This window comes from Haliotis asinina, chromosome 4 (assembly GCF_037392515.1).
Source record: "Haliotis asinina isolate JCU_RB_2024 chromosome 4, JCU_Hal_asi_v2, whole genome shotgun sequence".
In the NCBI taxonomy this organism is placed as follows: domain Eukaryota; kingdom Metazoa; phylum Mollusca; class Gastropoda; order Lepetellida; family Haliotidae; genus Haliotis; species Haliotis asinina.
In genome coordinates, this window is record NC_090283.1 from 8,842,629 (window position 1) to 8,852,918 (window position 10,290).

Genomic DNA, 10,290 nt, shown 5'->3' on the forward strand with positions numbered 1-10,290 from the left:
CAGGGCTATGAATAACGCCTTGTTTGACAAGTATTGACGATCCCTCAGTGGCTCTGTCACCCGGAGGTGAAAAATAATGATACGCATCATATTGACGTAACTTAAAAAGATCTGTTTGTTTCAGATGCGTTTCCTGCAGACATATTGCTCGTGGTGCAAAATCTTGGACCAATAGCTGCAATTCGTTAAAATTGGTCCTTACCCCTCTACAATTCCACTGCACTATATTTGGTGAATGATTCATCACTTTGGTGCGTTTATTGGTGATCTACCACGCCTTGATCTAGAAGGCGATAAACTCCCTGTCCGGTGATGGATAAGTTCAGACGTATCCATATCTTCGAGGGACCCACACTTATTAAAAAGCTGAATCTCATCTTTTGAACCCTTAGCGACTCTATCGCTTTGGTTGATTCTAGTAAATTTTTGGTTTCCTTTCACAGTTTGTGCGACTTGATGTCCAGGTACAGCTTTTGACTGACACGAATCTGATTTGGATTTGGAATGAACATTTCGACCAGAGGACTTTCTATTATCTAGCTGAGTCTTTGGACTTGCGGAGTCCTGTGACAAAGGCATAGGCTGAGGCTGAGACGGCGTCATGGCTACAGTCTGAGTAGCAAAGTCTCCTCGTGGTAATAATTCTTGATTTGTGATGGGTTCAGGAGAAGTAGATTTTATCCATGTCAGCTCTGACATTCAACTGAGAGTGTGGTCGTGGGTGGTCTTTTACTAACAGAAGCATAAGAGTCATTTGGGTAAACAGAGGGAACAAGCTTCTTAGCTTCAGCATAGCTGATATTTTGAGAATGTTTTATTTTATTGACTTCCATTTCCCTTTTCCATATCGAACAATCTTTTGATGAGGAGGAATGCTTTCCTGAACAGTTTATTTGTACATTCTTCTGTAACATGAGATTGCTCCCCACAATGAGCACAAGTAATACGGTTGGAGCAAGAATTTATCCCATGACCAAATTTCTGGCATTTAAAGCACCTCAGTGGATTTGGTATATACACTTCAACTGGAAGATTGCAATATCCAGCTTTGATTGACTTCGGTGCCGTTGGAGAGACAAATGACAATAAATATGTGTTTGTGAGAACTACTTCAGAATTGTGACGCCTCGTAAAACGTTTCACGTGCGTGACACCTTGATCTTTCAGTTCAACCATGATGTCAAGCTCCGTCATGTCCTCTAAAAGATGATGTCGATCCCTGTCAGTGCCTTTACTTGAATTCAGTGTACGATGAGTGACACTAAAACAGGGCATCCGGCCAACGTATCAATTGACAGCAGGTTGGTTGCTCGTTGTCGTTTACTACATTCTGTGAGTAACGACCCAGATCTCTGTCTCCTGATATTTTTCACGTCTCCTGCAATACCATACACTGCTTTGGAAACAGCAAACGGATTGAGTTTAATTGGTTTTTTATCCACAGATTCTATCACTAGAAATCTCGGCCAATAGTCTACCTGTTTCAATGGTCGATAACTGTCACTTGTGCTTTGGCCATTATCAAGCTGACGTTTTTTTTTCTCAGGGGGGGTTCAGGTTCCATGTTAATGTATATAAGATTCATCATCCCAGCTCCCCACCCACTACCGAGTATCATAAAGACAATGCTATCTACAAGTGGATCTCCGACCTGCAGCACCAAGGATACTGGGATGATATACTCCAGCAGAAGGATTAAACAAGTAATCAGTCTACCAGATTGGCCCATGAGCCATCGCCTTTTGGCACCAGCATCTAGGCAAATTATATCAAATTTGAAAATTCATATATCATACAATATATACTTAAAACCAATTATGTCAACATTGTGTCCAAGCCAAATAGTTATTGAGCAACGAAATATAGTGCTCAGGGCTCGGCATGTCCAGCCGATTGGTTGAACCGGGCCCATTCAACCACCCGTCTAGGTGAAGTAAGGGTCAAAAGGCTGTGTTGGGCAAAGGGAGCACGATTACAGGCCCCCAGCGCCCTCAACCCCCAGACTCCCGTCCTCCACCGACACAGGGCCGCAACCCACGGCAAACGGGTTGGTGGACCAAATATGCCCCCGGGTCCACAACGGGGGTGGTGGCGAGCTCTTGGCGTTACCCAGCGCCCACCACGAGGAGGTGACTCGCCACGGGTGCCGTATATATTGAGAGTTTGTGGATTATGTGCAACCATATTTTGCGATATGACACTAGTCAATACAGCCTTACACTTGCTGGTTGAGTAAGAGAACATTTATGTCGAATCTCACTATTTCTTACAATTCTTCTGTAATGAGTAGACATAAAATATTTCCAATGACGTCAATAAAATGTTGCTAGTTTTAAAGTCTTCAGATAACACGTGGTGGATCAACACTTTACACTCATAATGGGATTCAAGGTGCATCTACATACCGTGGCATCTGTAAAATGATTTATATCCGTATCTTCAAAACATCTACGGTACGAGGAAAACTAGAGGTAAATGATCTGAGAATGATTTGGTTGGATTCTTCCGTATGTTCATTCAAGTAGATGTCAATCCGTCTGCCAGGTATGTGACAAGGGACGTACAACAATCTGAAGCTGCTAATTTTATACCATTATAACTTAACACTACAATTCTTTTCTGATGTATGCACTTGATCAACCAAGTAACATGCAATGTCTGTTTCTTTCGTGAGCGTATTTGAAGTTTACATTGGGGCAGGTTCTCCGGTTGGAAGCTTTAAAGTCCGTAATCAGCTCCAGAATATCGTTTCACCCATGTTTTAAAAAATCGACAATCTGGTAGGTTTGACAAAATTGTAACAGGGATTGGATTTCCTTGATAGATCTTAACATGTACATACACATGATTTGGAGTTAGTGTTATCAATTTGTGATTGAACCCCTAGAAGAGTGAGCATCGTCCACTGCCATACACCTGACTTTTAAAAGTGGAGAAAACATTACTTGATGCTCACCAAAGTATATTTAGAACAGATTACTCACATCGTATTTCACAACTTCTCCGAAATTTGCAAGTTGTGTAAATCTGTTATCGCACGCCTCAATTTGCAGTCTCATGAGCCTTAATAATGCATGACTTCCCACGCCACTGATTTCTGAATGACTTCTGAATCTCGGGAACGTTCCGGTGAATAGTTAACGTTTGACCTTGACGCTGATCTCTGTCGTATGACGTCCTTGACGTCATCAGCAAGAGGTTTGCACAACAAGTCGCGGATGTCGAGCTAACGGGTGAGTCATGCATGCCTAAATGTTTCCTAATCGTCTAATTCCTAACTTGTTTTAGATCCAAATATAGAGACCATGAAGTCGAGTTAATTCTGATGATTTTTATAGTTATCTTTGAAACATAATCAAGGCTAACAGATGCGATCATATGTTTCTTTTGTGTTTTTTCTCTCTCTCACATACATTGCATGTTGCGATTTCTGAAATGTGTCTTTGAACAAAACAAACAGTTTTGTGAATTATTGCAATTGCAATCGAATCTGTTCCCGGAAGACGTCAAAGGAGAGGTGACTGCATCTTTTCTTCATACATTTTGTCGAATCTCTCACTCTGTGCCACAGTGAAAAAGTTCTTCCAGTCTCCACATTCACCTGTCATCAGAAACATATTATTAGTCGCTTTTCTTCTGTTGTACGCAATGTAAAACTCCAGTCAGATAATGCCTGCTTTAACGACAAAACTGCCATGGTTAACGAACAAATGTAATCGACCTTGTGATACGACTCAAAATAGAGTAATAATCGAAAGTAATCATCAACATAAGCACAGTCTCTATTCCCCTCATCGACCTTGTGTCAAAGTGACGAACTACACAAGAAGACACCAGTATAGCACATTATGCTATACTGATCTGATTTCAGATCAGTTTCAAGAAATGTAATTCAACCCATTGTCTTTAAATCCTGTAAAACCTGATGAAACAACCCCATGCTAATGATGTTCATGCAAGTATTGAACATCGTAATTATCAGGAAGACATCTAGTTGATCAGAGGTGACTAAATTCGACCTTACAAACATTCTTCGTAAGTTTCTTGCCTTGAAAATATTGTCCCTCTTGAATACCGCTAGCTGCACCCTATGACAGTATTTCATATCCCATTCTAAACAAGTGCTCCCTAATAAGCATTGTCCTCCAAGGTGATGCATTAGTTTGACGTGGTTTAATAAAACTGCAGGACAATTCAGGACAAAGCGTCCCCACATTCCATTATCATACTGCGATATTTGTGTTACCTTTCCTAAAGTATCCGCTTGACCCGTCTTGCCATTTATAGTGATAGGTCTGATCCTTCATCGTCTCACAGGCATTTTTGAGATTCTTGAACGAGCACGCTTCAGATATATCCCTATATATTTGTTCCGGTAAAGGGCGACCAAGGTATTCAGCCATTCTTTTTATTTCTCTGGCACAATGCTGGAACAAATGAAATAGTAATGTTCTACAAATAAAATAATTTTGTCATATGTCAACGTGCATTTTTACATTGTCTTCAGTGCGTACTAGAATGACACAAATATACTATTATTTCGTTTTTTTGATGTTGAGAACTATTACTCAATAATAATACAGAGCATACCGCTTTCATGTCTTCATACCGCACAGTGCACACTTCAAAGCCCTTATATGTGTCGGATATGGTGGACATCTGTAGCCTGTAGGTGAAGTATGAACCACAGGGAGCTGGGGGTATTCAGAGTGAGTGAGTGAGTGAGGTAACGTCACGTCATCAATATCTCAGCCATATCGTGACGAAAACAATTTATATATTATGAAAAATTAAAACATTTGGAAGAATAAAACCTGTCACGATGGACAGTAAAATACTAATGAGTGAGTTTAGTTTTACGCCGCACTCAGCAATATTACAGCTATGTGGCGGGGGTCTGTAAATAATCGAGTCTGGACCAGACAATCCAGTGATCAACAACATGAGCATCGATCTGCGCAATTGGGAACCGATGACATGTGTCAACCAAGTCAGCGAGCCTGACCACTCGATCCCGTTAGTCGCCTCTTACGACACGCATAGTCGCCTTTTGTGGCAAGCATGGGTTGCTGAAGGCCTATTCTCTCCCGGGACCTTCACGGGTCAGTAAACTACTAAGGTATCACATATATGGATATAGCACGGAAAGGTAAAACATTCTAGTAACTAAAGCAGACGATGCTGTATAAAATACGAGCTACAGATTGCTAACGACTGAAGGCAGATCATTATACTAGGGACCATGGAGACTTACAGTGTCTCTGCTACCTGCATGGACGAATGAGTGAGGAAGTGAGCGAGTGAGTTAAAATTTAACGTAACATCAACAATATTTGAGCCACATCGTATTAATCGTAACTATAGCACACAATGTAATACAAAACACGGGCTACAGAGCGCCAGCTACTGAAGGTACATCACCATTCTAGGGAAATTAATATTTAACGTCACATCGGCAATATTTCAGCCACATCGTATATCGTAGAACATTTTTAAAACTGAAAAAGAACATGTGGATATTATAGAAACTTGTCGTCAAAGGACAGTAAAAATAATAGAATATCATAATGAGAATTAAAATTGTGGAAAGTCAACACTAATAGTACTACTTGTATGTGGCTAATACAATATAAAATAGGCTATAAATCGCCAACAACTGAAGTTACCTTACCACACTAGGGACTGGGACATTCAGATATACTACATCATATTCTAGAAAGACAATGTTGATATCGGTGACATTACAAAACAAATGATTTGGTTGTTATCGTTCCTGGTAATGTTGAATATAGCTAATACAAAGGGGTTATTTACACCGAGTCCCTGATTATCCCAGCAATATAGCTTGGGAAACGGTGGATGCTTGGTGACGGTCTAATTCATTTGAATGGATACAGAAACATAAATCAGTGTGATTTGAAACATCTAAGCACTTGCATATTACAACACTACGCTCCTTGTAAACCTTGCAAACACATCGCACAGTGCACTTTGTCGGACAGTGAACCCTGACAAACGAAAATCTGGAAATCGTGGAATCTCAAAACGTGGGTCTGTCGCTAGAAAGGTTTGGTGTTCTGGTACGGAAATGATCTTATATCAATCAGATTGTGGTAAAGAACTACACTGAATGAGCGAAAATAAACCCATAACAGGTGTAACCAGTGAGTCATGAATAGACCTCATTAAACAAGGGCAGTCTGTGATATCTTACCTCACACATAAATGATTGACTGAGCGCTCTTCTAATACTTTTAATGCACCACATGCACAAGTGAGGTGTGTTGCAATACATCCCGCTGTCAATAGCGTCTCATCCAGTACTTCGTGGTAGTTATCTCTGATAACATTGCATCGTGCGTGATGCACGGGTATTACGGATGTTTTACGAATCCAAAATCGATGGAAGGGAGATAATTCTAAATCCGTTTTTTTCTTGTGTTGTCCGCCATACCTAGTGGTGGCTACGAAAAAAATGACTTCCATTCGAATGAATAAATTTTGACAAAAAGTTCAAATGTAGTCCCTTTCAATATTAAGAAGGGGGATTTCATCGCAGCGACTTTACTAAGGCAATACAACGGGAAAGAACAGCAAAATGCAAGATTCGAATCGTTTGATTTACACAGGTTGCCTGAAGTGTACGATCCGATACTCATGCTTCAAAGAGTTCAAACAAGGAGGTTTTCGGTGAGATAAATATGTTGTTCACTGGTCCATCGGGGACGATGGGTCGAGGTACCGTCGCTGTTTGTGCATGCTCCCCTCTCCCTTCGGGTTTGTTATAAGCAAACATCGTGGGTACCTCAACCCTTGGCCCCCTCGTGACCAATGAACAACTTGTAAAGTCATGCTGCCTACACCTCGCAATACAATATAAAAATACGATGCTAATAAATTTTAAAACTTAAATTCAAATGTCATTTTCTTATAAAACAAAGATTTGGAATTCAGTGCAACCAGATTTGTTTCTGATGTCTAGTTTCACTTTCACACGAGAAAATTCGGATCGGCTGAAACGTAAGTCATTGTCTGAATAGGTTAATGAGACTCACCTTGTGGTATGTTCTTATGCCGTGTGTTTCCTCATAATTTGGAAATGTTCGAGTATTTTGCAGTTTGTAACTGGTTTTGAAGTGAATCTTGTGACGACACTACACAACATACATGCTTCAGCCTAACTCTGGTGAAAACAGCTTGTGTTGTTAACCCTTTCTGTAAACAGCTGTTTAAGGTGTCAATGTTCGGATACTATTATACAATTATTAGTTGTAGAAAATATTTATATCAAATACTGTTCACAAACCTTACCGAGTGTATACCCATCAAGGAACAAGTCAAGATAATCTGCCCAGGAGCCTGAAAAAGCTGTTTTTTGTAAAGGGTTGTCCTCCCAGATTTGTTTGCTGAGCTGACTGAAGAAGGACACCAAACAATCCTTTGGGTGTCTATGGACATATACCACCTTACATCCATTTGTCCATATGGCGTCTGGCATCTGACTGCAACCAAATGTCAAACTGAAGGCAACACTATGGTCATAGTTCTGCCGTTTTATTCGATCAAGTATATCAAGAGACATTATTCTGTGAATATTTAGTATGCGGGTAGAGTTTTCTGAATGCCGCATGTTAGCAATTAGCTAACACATGGAGTATTTAGCAATCGTTGTGTATTAACCTTAAACTTTCAACTCTAACATAGATTAATCTCCATTCTGTAATTAACAGGTCAAGTGTTCAACTACAGTTATATTGCATTCTTCCTTATGAATGTGAAGCCACATGCATTGTGATGTCAAAGCGAAGTTATGGCGTCATAGGGTCGGCGTCATAGTATCAGCTGTCAGTTCACCTAATGAAGGGATCTCGTAATGACCTCGAAACATTCTGTGGAAAATATTAAAGAAGATCTATTCATTAAATATCTCGGTCATCTATAACAACTTTTAAATGCCGCTAAAAAACATGACACATGTTAGCTTCAGTCAACTCAACACTGAACTCATATCCAAGCTCAAGGTACCATTGAAGATCTGGGTTAGAATTGATCATACTTAACCCATGCATGTCGTAAGACGCGACAAATGGAATCGGCTGGTCAGGCTCATGTCATCATGAGTTAGTTGACACATGTCATCATATGCACATGCGTAACTTTGATACAGTGGGCTGTTCACTACACGGATGGAGGAAAAGAACAGGCGCGCATTTCAGGTGCAAGTCAACACATCCCCCTGATATTCAGGATACGTCCGACTCTGTTCCACCAGCTGTTTGTATGTGAAGAGTGACAATATAACATTGTCACATGATAGTTTCTTAAACAAGATATTTTTTGGTTGATTATGAAGCGTCAGATTTCAGTACCCCGTTGGGTACAGGTTTCAAGACCATGTATTCTGCTTATGTTTTATGCAATTATATCTAACCCGACTTATTTAAACATTCATCGTTGAAACTTCTCATTTGAACCCAGACTTGTAGTGAATCCCTATAGCATTGATATGAGTCCTGTTCAAAGAGATGAGTGCAACCTCAAATGGTGGCAACAGTAAGAAACAATTATTATTGTAAAACAAACACATAATTTACCAGAAAAAAACGCATTATACTGTATTGGATAAACATAAGGGAACATGCCTTTATTAGGCGAGAAGGCCCAGCATCAATGTTCTCCATTCTGTGATATGACGCAAGTTGCGGCTTTCCATGATGATACAGTGCTCACATACGACAAGCACAATGCTCAGACTGAAACGTCAGAATTAAAACCTAAGCTATGACATGTTAAACAATCACAAATACGGAGACATATACACATGTATGAGTTACCTGGGAAGGAGATGAGTGTGGATAATTCGAGGTGATTCCAGCTTCTCCAGTTCTTCTTTGGTCCTGCTTTCTAGATAGGCTGAATTCAGCCAGTGTTTTGTGTATTCAGCCTTGCCGGCTACTATCATGTTGAGGATCTCCCACGTCCAGTGAGTACCTTGTGGATAGACATGGGAAGGGAATGAGTGAGTTTAGTTTTACTCAGCAATATTTCAGCTATATGGTGGCGGTCTGTAAATAATCGAGTCCGGACCAGACAATCCAGTGATCATCAGGATGGGCATGAGTGTGCGCAATTGTTAACAGATGACATGTGGCAACAAAGTCAGCGAGTCTGACCACCCGATTCCGTTAGTCGCCTCTTTCCACAAACATCGTCGCCTTTATGGCAGGTATGTGTTGCTGAAGGCCTATTCTATCCCGGACCTTCACGGTTCTCATAGACATAAGAAAGATCGTGGTATATGACATATTCGTGCTTGTCGCTATTAGAAACTCTTTCAGTGAATAGGTGCAGATGCTCTTTGTTCTCATACAGGTTTACAGAAAGTAGTTAGTGTGAAACTCCCGGTGCCTCGTATGGTGATGTAGATTCAGGTGCTGGTGATCTATAGTTTGTTTTAGACGAATTTACACAATTTCAGTTCACGATGATTATTATCTTATGACGTACCGGATTTTGGATATGTACACAGGAAGATATCGTCCTCCCTGATGGCGAACGTTTTCGCCCTTTTAATCTTGTCAACCATGAACTTTGCTTGCACCAAACCGTCATGTACTACCAAGTCGAGATTGAACCCAGACGCCATGGCTTTTTCTGCAAGGGCTGACATATTCTCCACTGTTGATAGATATAGAGGTTCGATTACATCTTTCACACTATGGATAAGATTATAAACAGGTTCAAAACCAACGTCCAGGTTGTCTTCAGCATAATATACACATATCCACCCAGTATAGGATTATGTCTTGGTAGTGAAGCAGAGGAAAGTTTGGAAACATAAACTTTATATAGTACGGTTTGAGAATGCTGTCCTAAACACCCACGTATCCCAAAGATATGTTACAGGTTACAGAAAAGAAAGTCCTTGGACAGTTTAGTCCATTTACTTACTGCTTGTTGTCACAAACTTTCAACTTTAAACAACCCTCTTTGTTTGAAAAGTAGCTTCCGAAAGCTCTTCTTGTATGCCTCAACGTGTGTGAAATAACTGGAACATGCATGAAAAAGGATCGATTGAAATAGATATCAGCTGCAAATTCCCTCATTGTTAGAAAAAGAGTTCCCAATATGCCTCTTTGTATGACTCAGACAACAGCTGTGCATGTATATTAAGTGGAATATAAGTGATGAAATCATCATCCACACATTGCAGAATACAATTAAATGCTAAATCATTACCTCTCATAGTCTTTACAGAACAAAAACAGCGTTGTAATATGGAACTTTGTT

The 10,290-nt window shown here is 40.2% G+C and overlaps 1 protein-coding gene across 1 annotated transcript; it reads right to left on the reverse strand.

Annotated features, from left to right (window-relative positions):
* Positions 1–3,318: 3,318 nt before the first annotated feature.
* Positions 3,319–10,069, reverse strand: LOC137282203 (sulfotransferase 1C2A-like). The gene is made up of 7 exons (XM_067813933.1): positions 9,952–10,069; positions 9,508–9,678; positions 8,835–8,991; positions 7,312–7,502; positions 4,591–4,694; positions 4,247–4,427; positions 3,319–3,601 (listed from the first exon to the last, which is right to left on the reverse strand). Coding segments are annotated over exons 1-7 (900 nt in total). The 5' UTR covers positions 9,953–10,069; the 3' UTR covers positions 3,319–3,506.
* Between the last annotated feature and the right edge of the window lie 221 nt (positions 10,070–10,290).

Excerpts from the sequence above, each read along its gene's own strand:
- LOC137282203 (XM_067813933.1), bottom strand. Across the intron at positions 8,992-9,507 it reads GTGTACATATCCAAAATCCG|GTACTCACTGGACGTGGGAG; the intron begins GTACGTCATAAG and ends TCTATCCACAAG. Across the intron at positions 7,503-8,834 it reads CACACTCATCTCCTTCCCAG|TCAGATGCCAGACGCCATAT; the intron begins GTAACTCATACA and ends ATTTGGTTGCAG.